Raw genomic sequence first — 23,991 nt, 5'->3', positions numbered from 1 at the left:
ATCTGAATTAAATTAGCCCATTCCAGTCCTTTTTAGTTCACTGATTCCTAAAATGTCAGTGTTCACTTTTGCCATCTCCTGTTTGACCACTTCCAGTTTCCCTTGATTTCGGATCTAACACTCCAGGTTCCTATGCAATACTGTTCTTTAGAGCATCAGACTTTACTTCCATCACCAGTCACATCCCAAACTGGGCTTTGTTTTTGCTCTGGCTCCGTCTCTTCATTCTTTCTGGATCTTACCTGCCTCCTGAGAAACCTGTATGCAGGTTAAGAAGCAACAGTTACAACTGGACATGGAACAACAGACTGGTTCAAAATAGGGAAAGGAGTACATCAAGGCTGTATATTGTCACTTTGCTTGTTTAACTTACCTGCAGAGTACATAATGAGAAACGCTGGGCTGGATGAGACCCAAGCTGGAATCAAGATTGCCGGGAGAAATATCAATAACCTCAGATATACAGATGACACTACCCTTATGGCAGAAAGCAAAGAGGAACTGAAGAGCCTCTTGATGAAAGTGAAAGACAGTGAAGAAGTTGGCTTAAAACTCAGCATTCAGAAAACTAAGATCATGGCATCACTTCATGGCAAACAGATGGTGAAACAATGCAAACAGTGACAGACTTTATTTTTGGGGGCTCAAAAATCACTACAGATGGTGACTGCAGCCATGAAATTAAAAGATGCTTACTCCTGGAAGGAGAGTTAAGACCAACATAGACAGCATATTAAAAAGCAGAGATGCTAACTCTGCCGACAAGTCCATCTAGTCAAAGCTATGGTTTTTCCAGTGGTCATGTATGGATGTGAGAGTTGGACTATAAAGAAAGCTGAGCACCAAAGAACTAATGCTTTTGAACTGTGTGTTGGAGAAGATTCTTGAGAGTCTCTTGGACTGCAAGGAGATCAAACCAGTGAATCCCAAAGGAAATCAGTCCTGAATATTCATTGGAAGGACTGATGTTGAAGCAGAAGCTCCAGTACTTTGGCCACCTGATACAAAGAACTGACTCACTGGAAAAGACCCTGATGCTGGGAAAGATTGAAGGCAGGAGGAGAAGGGGACGACAGAGGATGAGATGGTTGGATGGCACCACTGACTCCATGGACATGAGTTTGAGCAAGCTCTGGGAGTTGGTGATGGACAGGGAGGCCTGGCGTGCTGCGGTCCATGGGGCCGCAAAGAGTCAGACACAAATGAGCGACTGAGCTGAACTCAACTTGCCATGAAGTGATGGGACAGGATGCCACAATCTTAGTTTTTTAAATGTTGAGTTTTAAGCCAGTTTTTTCATTCTCCTCGTTCACACTCATCAAGAGGCTCTTTAGTTCCTCTTTATTCTCTGCCATTAGAGTGTTATCATCTGCATATCTAAGGTTGTTGGTATTTCTGCAGGCAATCTTGATTCCAGCTTGTGATTCTTCCAGTTCTGCATTTCGCATGAGGTACTCTTTATACACATTAAATAAGCAGGGTGACAATATATAGCCTTGACGTACTCCTTTCTCAATTTTGAACTAGTCCATTGTTTCATGTCTGGTTCTAACTGTTGCTTTTTGACCTGCACAGAGGTTTTTCAGGAGACAGGTAAGGTGGTCTGGTATTCCTATCTCTTTAGGAATATTCCAGTTTGTTATAATCCACAGAGTCAAAGGTTTTAGCGTAGTCAAAGAAACAGATGTTTTTCTTCAACTCCCTTGCTTTCTCCAAGATCCAACAAATATCTGCAATTTGATCTCTGTTTCCTTTGCCTCTCTGAAACCCAGCTTGTACATCTTGGAAGTTGTCGGTTCATGTACTGCTGAAGCCTAGATTGAAGGATTTTGTGAAATGAGTGCAACTGTACAGTAGTTTGAACATTCTTTGATATTGCTCTTCTTTGGGGCAGTAACTTAATGTAAACCATCAAAAAATTATCTGGGAGAAAAAAAAGAAATAAACCAAAAGAAAATAAATAAAAGAATAAAAAAGGGGGAAAAAAGAACAACAAAAAAAAGGAAACAAAAACTTATCTGGCGCGAGCAGAACCTCTGTGCGGAGAAGTGCCCCCAGGCTTTCTCACTCACTTATGGTGGCCGCCCGGCCCACTTCGCGCCCCACCTGGACGATGCTGAGTCAAGAAGCCGCCCAGGGTCCTGAGCCTCTTCCTGCTCCCTCTCTCTCCTGGGCTCAGATCCGACAGCACTCCCACCCACCCTCCCGTCTGTGTCCACCAGTCGGCTTCCTCCTACACCAGCTGCAGCTATGTTGCCTCTGCCCCCCAGCCTGCCCCCCACTCAGATCCACATCCTCTCCTTCCTCTGTGAGCATCCCACCTCCTGTGTCAGAGCAACAAGCCCTCAGACACCCCCATTCACCAGCACTCCGCCCGCTGTACCAGCTCAGCACCAAGGAGGATGTGCCCCTGCCCCAGGGACCATGGCCTCCAGACCGCGTCCAAAGCCGCGTCCCCACGAGTCTCTTGTGCTCCTGGTCAGCACACAAACAAGGGAGGACCCTGTGCCTCGGGCGCCTCCTCACTCACTGGCCTCTTTGTCCTGTCTGTTCTGCTTTCACAGGCAAACACCCCTCAAGAGGCCGACTCCACACCTGCACCATCCATTCAGCCTCAAGACGTTTCCATCTGGCTGCATTCCAAACACCGAGAGCTCTTACATCAGATGTGAAAAGCATGCAAGCGTGCTCAGTCGCACAGTCTTGTCTGACTCTGTGACCCCGTGGACTGCAGCCTGCCAGGCTTCTCTGTCCATGAAATCTCCCAGGCAACAATACTGGAGTGGGTTGCCATTCCCTTCTCCAGGGGATCTTCCTGACCCAAAGATCGAACCTGCATCTTCTCCATTTGCGGGCAGACTCTTTACAACTGAGCCACCAGGGAAGACCAGACATGAGAAGCACTCATGTACAAAAGCTCGGGTACATTCCACTATCAAAACTACCACCTCTTGCTACTCAAAAGACACTTTAAGAGGTGAGAAATCAAGTAACAAACTCACAGAAGTTATCCGTAATGCACGAATCTAAGAAGGTCTATACAAAAAATACAGAGAGAACTCCTACAAATAATAGAAATCAAATTACTCAATAAAAGACATGAGCAAGTGTTTAACAGATGAAAGAACCTTACGGCCAACAAATAGGGAGATCCCTAACCTCAGACATTATCAGAGAAACATACCTCACGACCATAGAGGAAACAGCAGACACCTACAAGGCTGGCACCAATTCAGACGTTTCCCAAAACCAGGTTTCAGGAGGGTGACCTTGGGGGTCGCTTTTCCCAGCACGTGTAGCACTGGAACATGAACAGCCCCCCACTGCGACCCCCATCCTAAGTGTGCAGCCAAGGAAACCTGGGGGAGTGTGTGTGCGCGAGGAGAGAGTGGGCATCCACAGCAGCTCGGCTGGCACACAGACGGGGCAGAGCACATGGGGGCACGAGCGTGCCAAAAACCTGGCGTGCGAAGCTCATGTCAGCGCACACCCAGCTCCAGAGGCCACAGGCTGCGAGTGCAGAGCAGCCTCAGGCAACACACACACTTTCCTGTGTGCGTGTGCGTGCGCGTGCGCATGTGCACAGATACAGACTATTCTTTTAAAAAGCGAAGAGAAACACAAAATCCCAGCTAACAGTGGGGGGCTTGGTGGAGGCAGGGAAGAGGTGGCTTGTGACACGTTGATGAGGGGTGAGAGGGAGCAGTGGCGGTGGTGACCGAGAGTGCGGATTCTCCCTTCAGGTCCAAGAAGGAACGGATGTGCAAATGCTTGCAGCTCGGTCTGTTACAAACGTGCACCGACCAAGCTGTGACCATACAGACGGGCAGGAGCACCACCTGCAGCACCCATACCGCACTGAGGCGTCAAGGGGTCGAGCGAAGGGGAGAAGCCCCCCGCCCAGCAGGGAGAGTCCCTGAAGCATTACCTGTTGTATGTAAATTCCACATCCATAGGTTCAGAGTTATACGCTTGTTCAAATTCTGGATTAAGTTTAAGAGTTACATCTTCTTCATGTATCTAAAGAGAAAAATGTTTTACTTCTCATCTTTATGTTTGCTTTAGACAATCCTCTACTCATAGTCACAACTCATCATCAAAATCCATCCTGTAGATCAGAGCTAAAATCTGGTATCTGAAATGTGTGCAAAAATATTGGAAAGACTGCTTCAGCATGCTGCTGCCCCCCCCCCCCCGCCCCCCGCCGCACTAGCACAGCTGCCGCCTTCTCCCCCTCCGCACTCTCCTCGGGGCTCAGACAGCGCATGCTGGAGGCAGGCTGCCACCTCCAAAGCAGACAGTGGGTGACCACTAACAGCAGGGTGTGCTGACCACAAAAATGCCTCATGGACAACATTCCAAAACCCCCCTCCAACAGGACAGGGAACCATTCAGGGACCCTCCAGCCAAAACTAGATCCTACATAACAATCTGAGATGAGCAGGATGGAAAATCCCGAGCTGAGGAGGAGCTGAGAGGACAGGAGCAGCAGGCAGTGGGGTCTCTCCCAAGAGCTGGGGGCTGTGACATGAGGGCAACTCTGCCCCTGCTCTTGGCAGAAGCAAACGCAGGCACAGGTCCCTAGTTTCCCCACAGGTTAAGACAAATGAAAATAAATCTGTAACCAAAGACCACCAAGCAGACAAGGAATCAAGCCACAAACAGTGAGTGTCGACCTGCACAGTCGTCAACAGATCAAGGCCCCCAGGGCATCATGCACTGACGCTGTCGTTTACGGAAACTTCAAAAACCATGGAACAAAAAACCTGGCAAGACCAAGATAAGCAAGCGTGGGATAACACGAGGGAACACAACAGGGTGGGCTTACAGAGCTAGAGTCAGGAGGAAGAGGGAAGTGCTCCGCGTGCTCCCCCGGATGGGCAGGCCCTCTTGAGGCGGCAGCCGGGGGAGGCCAGTGCCAGCGCAGTCCAAGGAGGTTCCCAGAAGCACCATGCCACCTGCCACACCATCTGGGGGCTCTCGAGGGCCTTGGTTCCTTCAAGGTACCCAGGCCATGGCGCCAGCCAAGGAGTTCCAGAGAACTGAGAGAAGCAATGGACTGAGACCCAAGACAGCCCTAGCTTCACCTGGCAGCCCAGCACTCAGGCGCGGTGGCCCATGGACGGTCCTGCAGCAGGATCAGCAGGGGCGCCCTCACACCCTGGGGCCGGCACTTGCAGCTCCAGCTCTGGACTCTCCAGCTGGTGGTGCTGGCCGTTCCCCAACCAGCCTAGGGGTAGGGCCGTGGGGGTCTCACCCCTGACATCTCTGGCCCTGCTTCTGCTGAGGGTTTAGGCCACAGAATGGCCCCTAGGGGCATGACCAGTCTACCCTCTGGGACACATTCAGAACACTCACATCTGAGTAAATGCAACCCTTCCGTGTGATACCCATGTGATACCCTGATATCCACGTGATAACAGGTGAGCATGCTGTTCATGGCTGAAAGTGATAGGATTTCTTCAGTTAAAAAATTCTCTTTATGCATCACACTTATTTAAATATTCACTTGATCCCTGATTTTCCAAAATGCCGTCAACACCCAGGGGATCTGCTCCTCCATCCCCGAGGCAGGTGGGTCACCTCTGTGAGTGGTCTGCTGGGCCGGCCCCACATGGACTGACTAACAGCGGCCTCTCACCTCAATCACGTAGCCGATGTATTCAATCACGTGTCCATTGTACTCTTGGGTTTTTAAAATCAGTTTATCACCTAGTTAAAAAACACATTACCACATATAAAACTACAAACTCAATAAACTTTGCTGCTGTTATACTGTAAAATAAAACACTCTGAAGAAGTGGAATAAGCGAAAAAACATTATGGGGTCAATGGCTTAAAATCACGTCAATGTGCTGAGAGAGATACCCAAAGCAAAGGCAACTCGTGTGATGACAGCACTGCCAGTTAAAATATTCTATTCCGTGACTGTGTTCAATGTCTGCCAGTCCACCGAGGAAAACGCGACACGTAACTACCCACCTGCATACAGAGAAGGCCTACTTTCAGCCAATCCTGGGACCTCCAGAACTAGCAGATCCCCGTTTCTTTTCAAAGTGACCCCACTCATATTATACTCCTTCAGTTCTATTTCTGCATGAATCTCCTCCAGCCAGAGCAAAGTTGAAAACTTCTCCTTGTAGTTTGACATGTTTAAAAGCTGGAAAACAAGGCAGCCTGTTAGTGAAAGCAGAGCAACACTCCACACACATCCATGTGAGGAAGCCAACGGAGTTGACTAGCCAGGCTTCAAACGCTGGTGACCGGCAAGTGCAGGGCGGCAGCCTTGAGACAGGGAGCCATCTGAGTGAGCCCCACAACCACCCAGCTCCTACCCGGACAGAGCTGCCAGGTTCAGCACAGAGTGAGCCCAGGCAGCCTTGCAGTCTGTGTGCTGAGGCGGTGGGGCTGCGGGTCCCAGGAGGCTGAATGCCAGGGAAAAGGTGCAGTGCAGTGATCTGGAGCTTCCCAGGGGCCCGTGAGCACATGAGTGTGAGAAGCTATGCCAGACGGGACAGACGCGTGGGGCGGGAGCGGTGAGGGGCTGAGGCTGACACCAGGGCGGCCGGCCTGTGCAGCAGGGCTGAGCTGCGCAGGGCACGGCAGTGAGTAGCATCTCTGGCCTCCACCCACTGGAGGCTGCAGGCATGCTCAGTCGTGACAACCTAAAGTGTCTCTTGGGGGAAAGTTCGCCTGCTGAGCGCCACTGGGTTGGAAAGAACAATTCCCAGAGCTCACACAGGGCTGAGGTGCTGCGGGCCTCCTAGCCTAAACAGAAAGGCCTGAGATACAGGGGCACTGGGTGCGGGACTCAGAAGGGAAGAGCCCTAAGTAAAAACCACTCTGCTCTAACGAGGCTTCAATGGAGCTGACTAGCCAGGCTTCAATAAAAGAAGGCTGAAAGCACCCAACCACTCCCAGCTAACCCAACTGCATCCCAGAACAAAGTTCAAAGCTACTTCCAGGAATAGAAGTACCAACAAAGTAGAATGCAGAATGTTTGTTTAGCATCCAGACAAAGACGACCAGGCACAGAAATAAGCAGAAGCCACAATCTGTAACCAGGAGAAAAACCTAGCCACGGAACAATAAAAATGACCCCCGGGAGTGAGTCAGACAGAGAAGGAGAAATAGCCCTTATATGCAGAGTCTATAAAGAAAGGCTACAAACGAACTTATTTACAAAACAGAAAGCGACTGACAGATTCAGAGAAGGAACTTCGGTTACCAGCAGGAAGAATGGGGGGAAGGGATAGTTAGAGTGCTTGGGAGGGGCATGTACACACTGCTGTAAGTTGGATAACCAACAAGGACCGGCTGTAGAGCGCAGGGACTCTGCTCGAGGCCCAGGACGGGAGGGGAGTCTGGGGGAGAATGGATCCATGTATACGCATGGCTGAGTCCCTTCGATGTTCACCTGGAGCTATCACAGCACCTCTGATCAGCTAAACTCCAATACAAAATAAAAGGTGCAAAAGGAAGACAACCAACCAACCAACCAACCAACCCTGGGACAGAATCAGTGCACAGGATCATAACACAGTTCTTTTACATATTTATATGTTTTATATATTTAACTATATACGTTCAAAACGTGGAGGGAAAAGACGGAAGTGAAGAGAAAGTTGAGGAAAGATGAAGCATGTTAAGTAGAGAAGTTAAAGTGAAAATGTTAGCCACTCAGTCATGTCCGACTCTATGCGACTGCATGGACTGTAGGCCACTAGGCTCCTCTGTCCATGGGACTCTCCAGGCAAGGATACTGGAGTGGGCTGCCGTTCCCTTCTCCAGGGGATCTTCTGCACCCAGGGATCCAACCTGAGTTTCCTGTATTCTCCTCCTGCATTGCGGGTAGATTCTTTACCACCTGAGCCCCAGGGAAGCCCATTAAATAGAGATACAGAAGATGTAAAAGACCCTCGCTGAACTTGTGGAGGCAATGACTGCAGTGTCTGGAGAGGTTACATGCTGCAGAAGAAACATCAGTGAACTTGAAGACAGCCACAGCAACTACTCAGAATGCAGCCCAGAGGGGAAAGACAGCGAGAAGCGAAGGGAGCAGCCGGCAGCTTGGGCTAGCTCATGTGGCCGCACGTGCCCGTCCCAGGAGCCTGGCGAGCAGGGCAGAAGGAACACATGAAGCCGGAATGGCCGAGAACCTTGAAATCTGAGAACTCCAAGTTCAGGTTATCCAATAAGCTCAAGAACCCAAGCCAAGAAATGTGAAGAACTTACAGCAAGGCACACTGAGAACCAAATGCCTTAAAACTAGTGAAAACCCTAAAAGGAGGTAAGGGAAAATACAAAAGAATAAAGGTGAGAAGGAAAGCAGGGCCTCCTGGCCCAGAGGGCCCCTCCCAGACAGGGCAAGGAGACAGGGGGCACCCCAGGAGGGGCCACACTGTGGGGAGAGGTTACAGGGCACAGAAGCGCTGAGTGACAGGTGCACTATCTCGGTTCTGTGACGTTACCACTGCTGAAAGGAGCCACTTTCTCCTGGGAACTGCACTCCTGAGGAGGTCCTGTTCTGGCGCCCAGGCCAGGTCACAGGAGGCCCACAGGACAGTCCTGGACGCTGTACGAGCACCGCCCTGGGATCCGCTTCTCAGCCCAGGTTTGCTTTGAGCTACTTTAGGGCTGGTTTGCTGCTCCGGCCTCAGCTCAGGCCGACAGGCGTCACTGCAGCCACCCACGGCCTCACCCATGGGGGCTGTTCCCTCCCTGTGGTCCGCCCGCCTCAGGTGCTGTCTGCTGCCGGTGCCCTTGTGGCACCCTCACTGCAGGAGGACACAGGGCCCAGCAGACAGAGGCTCCGTCCGTCTGTCTGTCTGCCCCAGTGTCAGGCATGCTCCTAGCTGCCACACAGCCATGGGCTCAAGCTCTCCTTTGACACATGGCCCTGGAGCCTGTCCTCGCCCCTTGCCTCGAATCAACACAGGCCAGGCCTCACTCCACTCACCCTCTCCTCAGCCAACAGACCCCCAGGTTCTTGGGAAGACGCCTCCTGCAGACAGGGCCGCGCTCCCCTCCTCCCTGCCAGCACGGCAGACATCTCTGCTCCCCCTGCACACACACAGGCTCCAGCCCTGCCGGGGCTCACTCAGCACTGCCCTGCCCTCGGCCTTCCAGCCCTTCTCCACCCGTCACAGCACACAGGCTGGGAGCAGGCCTCCTCCAGCAGGCGTGAGGAAGCCCGAGCACACACAGCGCTGCGAAGGTGAGGAGGGGCCGTCCTGGCAGGGGAGGCCCAAGGCTCGGGGTTGGGGGGCTGCCCCCTCCCCTCCTCGCTGCTCTGCGCGGCTGCAGGCCTTCCTAGTGCTCAGAGCTCCGCCAGGAGTGGAGAGCTGCTAAGGCTCAGCCACACAGGAGAAAGGCCAGGTGGGGAGAGGGCATTCCCAGAGCCCTGGTGCATGTAAGTCCATAAGACCATGAGGATGGATGTCTCCAGAGGGACCCAGCGATGGTCTCCACACTCATATTCTGACACTCCCAGCTCCCGGGGTGAAAACCAGCCCACATGAGCTCTGAATTCGACAAGGGTTCATCCTGAGCTTGTCAGAAAACAGCGCGAGTGTGGAGAAGAATCAGTGCTTCGCATAAGACACGTTCCTTACCTCCGCAAGCAGCGGCTGGAAGGTCAGGATGTCGATTTTCTGTTCCACACACTTTTTAAGCCTGTCTGGTATCGGATACTGCGGGAGGAAGCTGGGAAGTTGTCGTCGCGAGTTCCTTACGAAAGAGAGTCTCAAGTTAAAAACAATCCGTCCTCACAAGGCACTTTCTACCAGATGTCTTTACTTAAGACATCCTCACCAAAACCCACTGATACCTGGGCTCTGGCCTCGGTCCTCAGTTGGTAAAGTGTCACTCCGCTTCGGGACCCGCTCTCCGGGCCTGTCCTCCTGTAAGCAGGAGCAGAGCTGCTCTGCCTGCAACAGAACAGGCCCAATGCCCAGGCACCTCCAGGAACCAGGGAATTCAGAGACATTGTTTCTAAGCTTCCAATGAGCTCAACTGTCCTTTTCCTTCCAGTTCCATGGAGACTCTGACAGGTGCACTGAAGACATTGAAGGTGTGCAGTATAATGACCTGACTCACACGCACCAGGAAGCAATGACCACTCACCGTCTCATGCAAACAGAGGTGAAGAAACAGAAAACAACATTTCTTCCGTGTGATGACAACCCCCAGGTCTTACTGTTAACGACCTTCGTGTGAACACTCAGCAGTGCTGACTCCATTTGTCACGCTGTATGCCGCATGCCCAGGACTTACTCATCTGGTTAACAGCAGTCTGCACCTCTGACCTCCTTCATTCAACTTCCCTCCCCTAAACCAAACTGGTGACCACAAATCTGATCTCCTTTTCTATGACTTTGTTTTTGATGTATAACTGACCTACAACACAATTAGTTCCTATTAAGCAACAGAGTGATTTGATTTTTCTGTACATTTCAAGAAGGATGATCATAGCATAGTTAAGATGTGTCCTGCAAAAATATTATTACATTGTTACTGACTACACTCCCCCCATTGGGGATAGCTACCTATCCATCCACCCACGCATCTATCCACACATCCATCTATCTATCCCTCCCATCCATCCACCCACCTCTCCACCCAGCCAGCCTCCATCCATCCATTTCCACCTTCCATCCATCTACCCATCAATCCGTCCATCCATCTATGGTTATTTAAGCTGCTTAAGTACAAACACATGTAAAGAGCCCTGCATTGTCACTCCCCTTGCCTCATAATTATCATGCTTGACTTCATACTAGACATCTTTTGTGTGTCCCTTATTTACTGGGCTTCCCAGTTGGCACAAGTGGTGAAGAACTCGCCTGCCAGTGCAGGAGACATAGAGACGTGGGGTCAGTCCCTGGGTCAGGAAGACCCCCTGGAGAAGGGTATGCACACCCACTCCAGTATTCTTGCCTGGAGACTCCCAAGGCAGAGGAGCCCAGTGGGCTGCAGTACATAGGGTCACAAAGAGTCGGATACAACTGAGCACCAACACTGTCACTTAACTTTGTTGTGGGTACATATGATTTTACTACTCTTGCCTTTTAACCTTATTACTAGCTTTATACAAGGCTGTTTTTACAACCTTTACTATATATTTTTATTTTTCCTACGAGTTTTCTTTCATAACTTTCCCACTTTCTTTTCTGGCCTTTTCTTTTTTGCTAAAAAAAAAAAAAAAAAAGTCCCCTTAAAGTTTCTTGTAAGGCTGGTTTGGTGATGCTGAATTCTTTTAGTTTTTGCTTGTCTGTAAAGCTTTTGATCTCTTCATCAAATCTGAATGAGAGCCTTGCTGGGTCGTGTTCCTGGGTGTTGGTTTTTCCCTTTCATCCTTTTAAATATATCCTGCCACTCCTATCTGGCCTGCAGATTCTGAGAAGTCAGTTGACTGTCTTGCAGAAGTTCCCTTGTGCCTGCTGCTGCTGCTGCTAAGTTGCTTCAGTCATATCCGACTCTGTGCGACCCCATAGACAGCAGCCCACCAGGCTCCCCCGTCCCTGGGATTCTCCAGGCAAGAACACTGGAGTGGGTTGCCATTTCCTTCTCCAATGCATGAAAGTGAAAAGTGAAAGTGAAGTCGCTCAGTCGTGTCCAACTCTTAGCGACCCCATGGACTGCAGCCCACCAGGCTCCTCCATCCATGGGATTTTCCAGGCGAGGGCACTGGAGTGGGGCGCCACTGCCTAGCATGCTGCTTTTAATATTCTGCCTCTACCTTTCCCCAGGTTAATTATAGCATGTCTTGCTACATTCCTCCTGGGGCTGATCCTGTCTGTGGCTCCCTGTGCTTCCTGGACCTGGACGTCTGTTTTCTTTTCGGGGTCAGGAAGCTTTCCGCTGCCGTGTCTCCACTTGTGCTCTCTGCCCCTGCCTCTCTCTTCTCCCTGTGGGGCCCCTATCCTGTGAGTGTCTACACACCTGACGTTGTCCTGGTGTTCTCTTAATCTATCCTCATTTCTTTTTACTCCTTTCTCTTTCTTCTGTTCCACCTCAGTGATTTCTACCACCCTGTCTCCCAAGCTTGCTGATTCGTTCCTCCATATCATCTAATCCACTTCCGATTTCTTCTAGGGCATTTTCCATTTCAGTTACTTCAGTCTTCATCTGTTTGGTTCTTTACATTTTCTAACTCTGTTGAAGACTTCTCACTTCTCGCTGCACTCATGCATTCTCCTCCCAAGTTCCTTGATCTCTGCCATCATTACCCTGAAACCTCTCCTTCAGGAGGCTTGTCTCCACGTCCCTCAGCTCTTCTGGAGTTTCACTGTTGCTGTATTGGGAACACACCCCTCTGTCACCTTGCTAACACTGTTTATTTCTGGCTGCACTGGGTCCTCGCTGCTGCCTGCAGGCTCTCTCTGTGGTGAGTGGGGGCTACTCTCCACTGTGGCACGAGGGCTTCTCTTTGCAGGGGCCTCCCTCGTTAAGGAGCACAGACTGGGGCACACAGGTTTCAGTCGCTGCAGCTCGCAGGCTTAGTAGTTATGGCTCACAGGCTTAATTGCTCCTTGGCAAGTGGGATCTTCCCAGACCAGAGACTGAACCCATGTCTCCTGCAGTGGCAGGCGGATTCTTAACCACTAGAGCACCAGGGAGGGCCTCCTCGGTCACCTTGCGCCCAGCTTGCTGTTTTTATTCTGCGTATCGGGGCGGGGTGTGGTTACGTTTCCTGACCTTGGGAAAGTGGCCTTTTGTAGGTGTCCTATGCACCCAGCAGCATACTCCCCTCTGAGCACCAGAGCTGCATGCTGCAGAGCTACATGTGCCCTCCATGTGGGCTGACTGCTGTGAGTGGTGGGTGAGGCTGCCCCTGGGCTGGCTGCTCCCAGGCCCTGCCTTGTGTGGAGGCTGCTGGCCACTAGTGGCTGGAGCTGGGTCTTGGAGGGCTTAAAGCAGCCTGTCTGCTGGTGGGGTGGGCAGATGCAGACGCTGGCAGTTCCAAAGGAGCCAGGCCATCAGGACAGGCACTCTGGGTCACTACTTTGATGGTGGGAAACAGATGTTTGTTTTAGGCATGCTCCTGAACACGAACAATGTGTTAACATTCAAAGTGGAAAAACTGACCAGGGGATTAAATACATGTGCTCCTGCTCTATTTCACTTTTCCAGTTAAGTCAACTTGTAATGAGAAAGCTGCTTGGAGCACCACTGAAGACAGCTGGAGGCTCTAGAAAGCTCCTGTAACTGGAGCCCAGCCCTGAGGACCCACCGCTTGCAGACCATGTGACTTCTTGCTCCTGTGCTCAGCTTCCATCCCTAGAGCCACCCAACCTGACCACTGTTCACACACCTAGTGACTGTTACTGCTTATTCATCACTACTGACTGTTCAGAGCCAGGAACTGTACACTTAATCCTCATAACTGGGACTTCCCAATAGTCCAGCAGTTAAGAATCCACCTGCCAATCCAAGGGACATGGGTTTGATCCCTGCCCTGGGAACTAAGATCTCACATGCTGTGGGGCAACTAAACCCACATGCCACTACTGGGCGCACGTGCTGCAACTACGGAAGTCAGTGCGCCCTAGGGTCCACGAGAAGCCACTGCAAGGTGAGCCCTCAGACATATCACAGCAACTAGAGAAAAGCCCACGTGCAGCAACCAAAAGCCAGTACACCAAGAGAAAGACCCAGCCCAGCGGAAAGAAAGGTCCTCACGATCACAGGCAGGGCGGGGGCGGGATCATCGCTTCACAGAGAGCAAGTCAGAGGGGCTGAGACACTGGGCGGGGACGACGCAGCTCCCTGTGCATGCTGGGAGTCACACTGGGCGGGGACAACACGGCTCCCTGTGCACGCTGGGAGTCAATAGTGCTCCAACCCAAGGCCGACAGCACACAACACTCCAACGGTCCTTCCTTCAGCCAACAACTGGAGTCGAAGTCCACATCTTATCTTTAACTGTTCCCAGGTAGGGTGTAAGCAGAAACTCAGGGTTTCCCATTACAGAAAAGTAGCACCCATCATCCCAGGGGCTTGGGGCAGCAGCTGAGGCCACAGACCCACAGGACTAAGTTGTGAAAACCCTCCAGTCTATAGGTCATGAATTTTGGCACCAAACTTAAAAAAGCAAAATCTGCTTTTGAGAGCTTCTGGGGTCTATTACTGCAGATGAGAAAAGGTGAACATAAAGCACTTTCCAGATGCCCCAGTTAGTGGCTGGGTGGCCGCCAACCCCCAGCCACATGTAGATAGGTTACAGGTTTTTTGTTTTTTTTAATTTCACTTTTGAAAGCTGTCATATCTTCAAAAGGCCTTCAAGCAGCCAAGTGACCCTCAAGCTGCCCTTGATAAGTGACACTCGGGTGCTCTGGACAGCCCACAGAGGCTATGCCAGCCACGTCTCACTGACTCCTTGCTGGGTGCCCATGTGTGACACAGGCTCTCTTGGAAGGTGGGTGGCTGTGCTGTTGGGAACATGAAGGGTGGCAGCAGCTGAGGCAAAGGGTCAAGTCCTATCCTGCTCTGAGAGTCACCCTGAGACTAGCTGGGGTCACAGGCCCCCCACCTGGTCCTCACAGTGTGCCCCCAGGACAATGATGTAAGAGGCTGGACCATAGCTATACCCCTTTATCTGGATGTCTGCCTCCCTTCAACAACAGCAATCGTCTGTGTCCCTCACACCACGAGCCCAAGATCTGGGCATGCTTTTTCATTTCTGCTCATGGTACCTTTTCTGTGTGGTCACAACGACTGTGGTTTTGGTGGAAGCTAACACCTGGGAACTTTTAGACTTCTTCCACGAGAAGGGTTCGCGGACAGCTATTAGTGACTCCTCCTCACTAACAACATTTACTTCAAGGTATCGCCCGATTATGAAACTGGAGAAGCAAAGCAGAAGGAGCTCCCTGCAGCGGCCAGAATTCCTGGAAAAACAAGACACAATTTAGTGTGTGTTGTAAGTTAAGACAGGCCGATCTAACACAACCTCCCTTTTCACTCAGGTTAAGTCACAGAGCTGGCAGACTAGTCACCCTGAGCCTTTATGATTCTTTTACAGGGAAAAAAGGGATCCTGTGCAATAAGCAATGTAACATTTTCCCAAGATAAAATCAGTTCAGTTCAGTCACGCAGTCGTGTCCAACTCTTTGCGACCCCATGAATCACAGTATGCCAGGCCTCCCTGTCCATCACCAACTCCCGGAGTCCACACAAACCCATGTCCATCAAGTCGGTGATGCCATCCAACCATCTCATCCTCTGTCGTCCCCTTCTCCTCTGCCCTCAATCTTTCCCAGCATCAGGGTCTTTTCCAGTGAGTCAGCTCTTCACATGAGGTGGTCAAAGTATTGGAGTTTCAGCTTCGACATCAGTCAGTCCTTCCAATGAACACCCAGGACTGATCTCCTTTAGGATGGATTGGTTAGATCTCCGTGCAGTCCAAGGGACTCTCAAGAGTCTTCTCCAACAACACAGTTCAAAAGCATCAATTCTTTGGTGCTCAGCTTTCTTTACAGTCCAACTCTCACATCCATACATGACCACTGGAAAAACCATAGCCTTGACTAGATGGACCTTTGTTGACAAAGTAATGTCTCTGCTTTTTAATATGCTGTCTAGGTTGGTCATCACTTTTCTTCCAAAGAGTAAGTGTCTTTTAATTTCATGGCTGCAATCACCATCTGCAGTGATTTTGGAGCCCAGAAAAAAAAGTCAGCCACTGTTTCCCCATCTATTTGCCATGAAGTGATGGGACTGGATGCCATGATCTTAGTTTTCTGAACGTTGAGCTTTAAGCCTACTTTTTTACTCTCGTCTTTCATTTTCATCAAGAGGCTCTTTAGTTCTTCTTCACTTTCTGCCATAAGGGTGGTGTCATCTGCATAGCTGAGGTTATTGATATTTCTCCCAGCAATCTTGATTCCAGCTTGCAGCCCAGCGTTTCTCATGATGCCACTCTGCAGGTAAGTTAAATAAGCAGGGTGACAATATACAACCTTAAGGCACTCCTTTTCCTATTTGGTACCAGTCTGTTGTTCCATGTCCAGTTCTAACTGTTGCTTCCTGACCTGCATACAGATTTCTCAAGAGGCAGGTCGGGTGGTCTGGTATTCCCATCTCTTTCAGAATTGTCCAGTTTATTGTGATCCACACAGTCAAAGGCTTTGGCATAGTCAATGAAGCAGAAATAGATGTTTTTCTGGAACTCTCTTGCTTTTTCCATGATCCAGCGGATGTTGGCAATTTGATCTCTGGTTCCTCTGCCTTTCTAAAACCAGCTTGAACATCTGCAAGTTCGCAGTTCACGTATTACTGAAGCCTGACTTGGAGAATTTTAAGCATTACTTTACTAGCGTGTGAGATGAGTGCAATTGTGTGGTAGTTTGAGCATTCTTTGGCATTGCCTTTCTTTGGGATTGGAATGAAAACTGACCTTTTCCAGTCCTGTGGCCACTGCTGAGTTTTCCAAATTTGCTGGCATATTGAGTGCAGCACTTTCACAGCATCATCTTTTAGGATTTGAAATAGCTCATCAGGAATTCTATCACCTCCCCTAGCTTTGTTCGTAGTGATGCTTTCTAAGGCCCACTTGACTTCATATTCCAGGATGTCTGGCTCTAGGTGAGTGATCACACCATCGTGATTATCTGGGTCATGAAGATTTTTGTACAGTTCTCCTGTGTATTGTTGCCACCTCTTCTTACTACCTTCTGCTAGGTCCCTACCATTTCTGTGCTTTATTGAGCCCATCTTTGCATGAAATGTTCCCTTGGTATCTCTAATTTTCTTGAAGAGATCTCTAGTCTTTCCCATTCTGTCGTTTTCCTCTATTTCTTTGCATTGATCGCTGAGGAAGGCTTTCTTATCTCTTCTTGCTATTTGCTGGAACTCTGCATTCAGATGCTTATATCTGTCCTTTTCTCCTTTGCTTTTCGCCTCTCTTCTTTTCAGAGCTATTTGTAAGGCCTCCCCAGACAGCCATTTTGCTTTTTTGCATTTTTTTTCCGTGGGGATGGTCTTGATCCCTGTCTCCTGTACAATGTCACAAACCTCTATCCATAGTTCATCAGGCACTCTGTCTATCAGATCTAGGCCCTTAAATCTATTTCTCACTTCCACTGTATAGTCATAAAGGATTTGATTCAGGTCATACCTGAATGGTCTAGTGGTTTTCTCCACTTTCTTCAATTTCAGTCTGAATTTGGCAATAAGGAGTTCATGGTCTGAGCCACAGTCAGCTCCCGGTCTTGTTTTTGCTGACTGTATAGAGCTTCTCCATCTTTGGCTGCAAAGAATATAATCAATTTGATTTCAGTGTTGACCATCTGGTGATGTCCATGTGTAGAGTCTTGTGTTGTTGGAAGAGAGTGTTTGCTATGACCAGTGTGTTCTCTTGGCAAAACTCTATTAGCCTTTGCCCTGCTTCATTCTGTATCCAAGGCCAAAATTGCCTGTTACTCCAGGTGTCTCTTGACTTCCTACTTTTGCATTCCAGTCCCCTATAATGAAAAGGACATCTTTTTTGAGTGTTAGTTCTAGGTCTTATAGGTCTTCATGGAACTGTTCAACTTCAGCTTCTTCAGCATCACTGGTCAGGGCACAGATATGGATTTCTGTGATATTGAATGGTTTGCCTTAGAAATGAACAGATCATTCTGTTGACTTTGAGACTGCATCCAAGTACTGCATTTCAGACTCTTCTGTTGACTGTGATGGCTACTCCATTTCTTCTAAGGGATTCCTGCCCACAGTAGTAGATATAATGGTCATCTGATTTAAATTCACCCATTCCAGTCCATCTTAGTTCATCGACTCCTAAAATGTCAATGTTCACTCTTGAAGTGCAGCCGAGAGGAGCTACCCCATGTCCAAGGTCAGGGCGGCAGCCAAGAGGAGCTATCCCATGTCCAAGTTAAGGAGCAGCGGCTGCGCTTTGCTGGAGCAGCTGTGAAGATACACGGCACGTCCAAGGTAAGAGAAACCCCAGTAAGACAGCAGGCACTGAAAGAGGGCATCAGAGGGCAGACAGACGGAAACCACAACCACAGACTACTGGCCAATCTAATCACACGGACCACAGCCTTGTCTAACTCAGTGAAACTAAGCCATGCCGTATGGGGCCACCCAAGACAGATGGGTCACGGTGGAGAGGTCTGACGGAATGTGGTCCACTGGAGAAAGGAATGGCAAACCACTTCAGTAGTCTTGCCTTGAGAACCCCATGAACAGTGTAAGATAAAATTACAAACCTGAGATAGTACTGTCTGTGATTCTCAGACTTAAGAATAGGAAACACATGTCCAGTGTTTCCAAGAGTGGTCCGAGCTGTGCTACACAAGACGCCATCTCCCTCTGCCTGCAGCCCACCTCCCTCTGCTGCTCGAGGCTCGGCCACATCACACGGCTACACAGGCACCAGCACTGACTGCTCACTCGAGGACCGCCCTCTGTGCAGTGTCACCCTCAGCCTGAAGCAAGACGCTGATCTAATCAGAACCACCCTAGGACCAATGTAGAACCAGCAGGTGTAGATGAGATGAGACAGGGAAGAAAGGCTGCACCCAAGCTCCTAGCTGGCAGGTGACTGGGGAGTAAGAGCCCAGCGTTCTGGACACAGGGGAGGAGGCAAGAGGGGAAGGGCCCGCAAGGGCTCAGGAGCCGCCGTCTGGCCAGCTTGCCCGGGGGGGAGGGGCGGGGCAGGAAGGGCACAGGGCACACTGAAGGGAGGCAGGGGGAGCAGCAGTAGGAGGCTGGGGCACCGGCTCCCGGGCGGGGCTGAGCGGCTCATGTCCCCCACCAGTCAGGAGTCAGGGCCGGGTACAAGCGCCTCAGTGAGTACCCCGACTCGGCCCCTGGACTGGACCACTTTTCTCCAGTGCTTGTCCTTGTGATTTTGTGCCACCAAAATAACCACCAATCCTTTTCACAACATCCCACCCAGAAGGACCACATGTGAAACAGAACAAGATGCCTGTGCACGTGTCCTAAGGTCAACTCTGTCCACACCTTCCAGCCACGTACTTTGCATCACATGTGATCACGATTCGAGTTTCTCCCCCTGCAGGGATGAGCCCATTGGGTTTGGACTCTGTCACCTGCTTCTGTGATACGTTCTTCTCCTTTACTCCATTTTCTCCTTTACAGGCACAGTCACCTAGGAGATGAAATTTAAAACCAAAATTAGGCCAAAGTTGAGCTGTTCTGACCGCAGTGGTGTTGATGGAAGGGTCTAGCACACACAGTGACCAACAGGCAAAGGTGCACAGGCAGGCTCTCCCCAGTTTAGAATCGTTCAGAGGAAGCAGCTCGTCTGAAGCACACTGGGCGATCTCCAGCTGTCGGCCGCGAGTTACCAGAGTAGGGTCCAGACCAAGAGCTAGCAGTGTAGCCACTGCCACCCACCCGCCCAGACCCTGGAGCAGCTGCGCCGGCTCCTGGCCTGAAGGTGCTGGTGCGGTTGATCCGACAGTAACAGCTGAGATGGCTACCTGAAGAGACTTCTTTGCTGTTCACCGAACTGCTCTCCAGGGTCTGCCAGGCTGTGCTTTCCCTGAAGCTGTCTAGCGAGTTAATATTTTCATCTGCAAAATCCTTCTCCTTCTCAGGTACACAAATAGGAGACACTTCGGGGCACACCTGGGTTTCATCCAGCATTTGAAATCTGAACTGTTTAGCTTTATCCCAGCCACCCAGCTTGCAACTGACTAAGTTTTGAGGAACATCTCCTTTATTCCTGCAAAAGGAAAATTAGCTGTGAAGAGAGACAGGATTTTTAAAGCTAAAACACTATTACCTTAAAACAGAATTCAATGTAACAAGAGAATGACAATTGAAAATACTTCTAATTGAGTGTAAGTGAAAAGGCTACTTCAGGGCGAAAATTTAGAAAGATACACATAAAGCGAAAAACAAACAGGCAAAGTAAAGTTCACTCTACAGAAATTCTTCAATCACAGCTTAAAACCCAATGGTGTAATTTTAAGTGGCAAACTTACTCTATCAAGATCACCATATTTTGGCTTTCTCCTTCTTTCAGAGTTCCAAAATTTGTCATCCTTGTGACTTCAATATCACCTTTGTTTTTGAGCAAAAGGGCTCCACAGGCCTCTTCGGCGGTCTCAGTGGCAGGAGAGAAGTCCCTGGAGAAAGCACCATAGGACGCTGTCAGGTCAGCAGGCAGGGGTGTCCGGAGGCCCTGCCCTACAGGATGGCACCAGCCACAGGGGGCAGGACACGGAGCCAAGCCCCAGAGAGGTGACATGGAAGGACACCCTGAGGACCTCTGGGCAGAACAGCCGGTCACCCTCACGAAGAAACCACAAGCCTGCTGACTCCAGAGGAGAGGAGCCCCCGCAGTGACCCTGAGGGTCTGAGAGCAGGCCGCCTCCACCAGAGTGTCCCAGAGACCCAAGCCCCCTGCACCCAGAGGGAAGGGCGTTCAGCGCTCCTCCTCAGACCCTCCCCTCGGCTGCAGGGAGGCGCTTGGCTTGTCAGGGACCCATTTCATTGGGAAAAAGAGTCTGGCTTCAGAGTATCTGAAACTAAAGAAGAATTTTTATCTTCAGAAAATGAGCAGATGCTGCCCTCCCCTGAGGAGGGGCCATCCGTTCCCTCTGTGCTGACACGGCTGTGATGTGCAGGTGCTGCGTCCACCACTCACTCGCAGCTCCTTCCCATCCCTGACCCACCCCGTGCCACTTGGAAACGGGCTCCTTCACACCTGCCCCTGTCCACACACCGGCAACATCCTTGACCTCAGCCTGCCCGCCCCCTCAGATCCGTTTCAGTCACACACACCCTCCCATCTTCCTCGCTCCCTGTCTTCCCCTCCTTGGTCACACAGCCAGCGCTGCCGAGCCTCCCCCCAGCCCAGCGTGCTGTGGGGGTGGTCATCTGTCCTACAGCCGGCCAAGCACCCAGGGGCTGTGGAGAACAGGCTAATGGGCTCAACCCACCCAGAGCCTGGGGGTGGGCCTGGGAGACTGCCACAGGCTGGGCCTGGAGGGGGGCAGGCCCTGCCTCGCACACAGCGCTGCTGCTGGCCTTCGGGCCCTGGAGTGGGCGGGTGACAGTGGGTCTGAGGGCAGGGCAGCATCCTTGACGTGGGGCTACAGCCTGAAGGCAGGACCAGCTCGGGAGGAAGCAGAGCCAGGGCAGTGGCACAGGGCACGGCGCACGTGCTGGGCCGACGGGCTCCCTGTGAGGACAGCTGCTCCCGGCAGACCGAGGGGCCTCAGGGGAACATGCCTGGTCGTCTCCCTCCTGGGACCAGCTCCCCTCCCTGGATGGAGCAGAGGCCACTGCAGCTGGGGCCCGAAAGAGGCTTGCCTGAAGCTTGCCACCCACAGCCAGGGAGCCCCTGCCCACGCCCCCACCTACCCGATTTGGCAGATGTGAGTCCTCTGGAGACAGAGAGCTGCAGGGCAGGCTAAGGGAAGTGCTGGGGAGAGGCAGACAGGTGGAGCAGTAGGGACCCAGAGTCCTTCTGATGGACACACTGGCCCTGAGGGCGTGCTGGCAGCTGTTTCTCCTGGATGGTCAGCTGGGCCAGTCCCAACCACCCTCCCACAGCCCACCCCTGCCAGCAGCCAGCAGGAACCCAGTTAACTGCAGTATAAAGAGGACGGTCAGGGAATCATGTGTCTCAACAACCTGAGGTCTCCTGAGAGCAGCACGAGGTTCTGAGCCACTATGACACCCGTGTGGGCAGGGCCTCGGCTCCTGCTCCAGGCAGCTGGTGGCCACCACAATCACATGGCAAGGGTGGTCCTCACACCCCTGGGCCCGTCAGACAGGCTGAAGCCAGAACTCCTGAGCTTCCCTGCTGGTAGGGGTGAGGGCAATGTGTCTCACACGCTTCACTGATTTGCAGATGGGCCGAGTCATTCTCCAAAAGGAGAGCAAGCCCCATGGAGCAGGAAGAGGTGGCCACCAGGTGGTTTGGACATGGCAGAGCCGCCTGCCATGTCCCCTGCTCTGCCCACAGCCTACCCACAGCACACCTTCCTGGCCAGGCCGGTAGCCCACTTCTCCCGAGACAGGCTCCCTGCCCTGCGGCTCACAGACCCTCCTCCCACACATGACCTGCTCCTGTAGGATAGGGGCAGTCCTAAGGGACTGCACTAGGGACAAAGTGCTCCTAGGGGAGCACTAGGGACAAAGAGCAGAGGCGGGCAGGACGCAGGGCAGTGCTGCTGCTCAAACCTGAGCTCAGGAAGGCCTGGAGTGCTCATAAACATGTGTCGGAGGTGGAACGTCACTGGGACACAGAGAGAAGAATACGGATACAGCAAATTCAGTAACTCTAAAAATTTGCCGTGTATAACATGTTCTACGAAACACCAATGTGTAAAAGCATACAACTCACAAAACCCAGGAAAACATGAAGATCATTAGCATGAGACTGAGGCCACTTTTCACTCAGCCTTCAGCCAACCATGAAGAGCCCTCAGTGCCTAGGATGTCTCCCTGCAACCTGCCGGCTCAGGGGATCCTGTTTTGTTGAGCCAACGCTCAGCCGTACCCTGGGCCCGCCCGCCTCCTCACCACGTCTGCACCGGAGTCATGCACAGTGCCCTCCACACATAGCAGGACTGGCTGCTCTCCACCACCACCGTGCTGACCAGATCGTGCCTGCGCGGCGTGTAGCCTTCCGGAAGCTTCAGGGAGTCCAAGGTGAAGAAGATGCAATCATCGATCACCCCGTTCCTCCCACAGAGGCTGGACACGCAGACCTGCAAGCACAACACGGGCTGGCAGCGCGTGCGCAGTGGGGCAGAAACCAGCACCGGGAGGGCGGGGCTGCCGTGGCCAGGGAGGCACGGGCTGGTCTCTGGGGAGAAGCAACGCCCCGGACAGTGCCGGCCAGGCAGAAGCCCGGAGGCGAGGCGGCGGGAGCAGCCCAGGGCACACTCGGCCTCCTCTCACAAACCCGATTCCCTCCTCTGCTCCAGCCCTGACTCCCCAGACCACAGCTCTGCTAGCAGCACAGGCAGAGGCCACACCCGCTCCCCGGGCCCCACCATCAGCCACTTGGACACTGAGTACCCCCGTGACCTAGAATTTAACTGTGCCAGCATGCCGGCCGGCCTCCAGTCGTCATGGTAAGAAGTCAGGGTCTTCTCTGGCCAAGACGGACTGTCACTTGACCTGACCTCCTGGTGCATCCAGGACCCATGGACACTCGAGGCCCGGTACCTACCCGGTCCACGCGCTTGTACCTCAGCGGCTTCACCGAGATGGCCTCACTGCTCCATGTGCCTGGCCGGATCCAGTACTCGGCCTCCACCCAGTCTCCCTTGCAGGGCTCGAAACCTCCAAGGCAGGGAAACCAGGCAAGTTACTTGGTGACATTGAAACATTAAAGTGTACAAAAGACTCTGAAGTTACCTTTCAGAGCATTGTTATTACATGTATATATAAAGTATATATTATGTATGTTAATTATATATAACTACCGCACAATTGCACTCATCTCACACGCTAGTAAAGTAATGCTCAAAATGATCCAAGCCAGGCTTCAGCAATATGTGAACCGCGAACTTGCAGATGTTCAAGCTGGTTTTAGAAAAGGCAGAGGAACCAGAGATCAAATTGCCAACATCCGCTGGATCATCGAAAAAGCAAAAGAGTTCCAGAAAAACATCTATTTCTGCTTTATTGACTATGCCAAAGCCTTTGACCGTGTGGATCACAATAAACTATGGACAATTCTGAAAGAGATGGGAATACCAGACCACCCGACCTGCCTCTTGAGAAATCTGTATGCAGGTCAGGAAGCAACAGTTAGAGCTGGACATGGAACAACAGACTGGTACCAAATAGGAAAAGGAGTACGTCAAGGCTGTATATTGTCACCCTGCTTATTTAACTTACCTGCAGAGTACATCGTGAGAAATGCTGGACTGGAAGAAACACAAGATGGAATCAAGATTGCCGGGAGAAATATCAATAACCTCAGCTATGCAGATGACACCACCCTTATGGCAGAAAGTGAAGAGGAACTAAAAAGCCTCTTGATGAAAG

The 23,991-nt window shown here is 51.4% G+C and overlaps 1 protein-coding gene across 1 annotated transcript in view; it reads right to left on the bottom strand.

The window, feature by feature from the left end:
* The window catches only part of MOV10L1 (Mov10 like RNA helicase 1), a 61,070-nt gene that overhangs the window by 22,738 nt on the left and 14,341 nt on the right, over positions 1–23,991 (bottom strand). The window contains exons 4-13 of the mRNA XM_068971570.1: positions 23,168–23,280; positions 22,513–22,700; positions 19,962–20,105; positions 19,455–19,699; positions 18,988–19,120; positions 14,697–14,891; positions 9,615–9,729; positions 5,983–6,160; positions 5,642–5,712; positions 3,929–4,020 (exon numbers count right to left, since the gene is read on the bottom strand). Of these exons, the coding sequence (XP_068827671.1) occupies positions 3,929–4,020; positions 5,642–5,712; positions 5,983–6,160; positions 9,615–9,729; positions 14,697–14,891; positions 18,988–19,120; positions 19,455–19,699; positions 19,962–20,105; positions 22,513–22,700; positions 23,168–23,280 (1,474 nt within the window). The remainder of the gene's footprint in view (positions 1–3,928; positions 4,021–5,641; positions 5,713–5,982; positions 6,161–9,614; positions 9,730–14,696; positions 14,892–18,987; positions 19,121–19,454; positions 19,700–19,961; positions 20,106–22,512; positions 22,701–23,167; positions 23,281–23,991) is intronic.

The sequence above is a fragment of the Capricornis sumatraensis genome, chromosome 4 (genome assembly GCF_032405125.1).
Source record: "Capricornis sumatraensis isolate serow.1 chromosome 4, serow.2, whole genome shotgun sequence".
NCBI classification, from domain to species: domain Eukaryota; kingdom Metazoa; phylum Chordata; class Mammalia; order Artiodactyla; family Bovidae; genus Capricornis; species Capricornis sumatraensis.
Note: the sequence above shows the minus strand (reverse complement) of the source record. Positions and strands in the feature narration are given on the sequence as shown.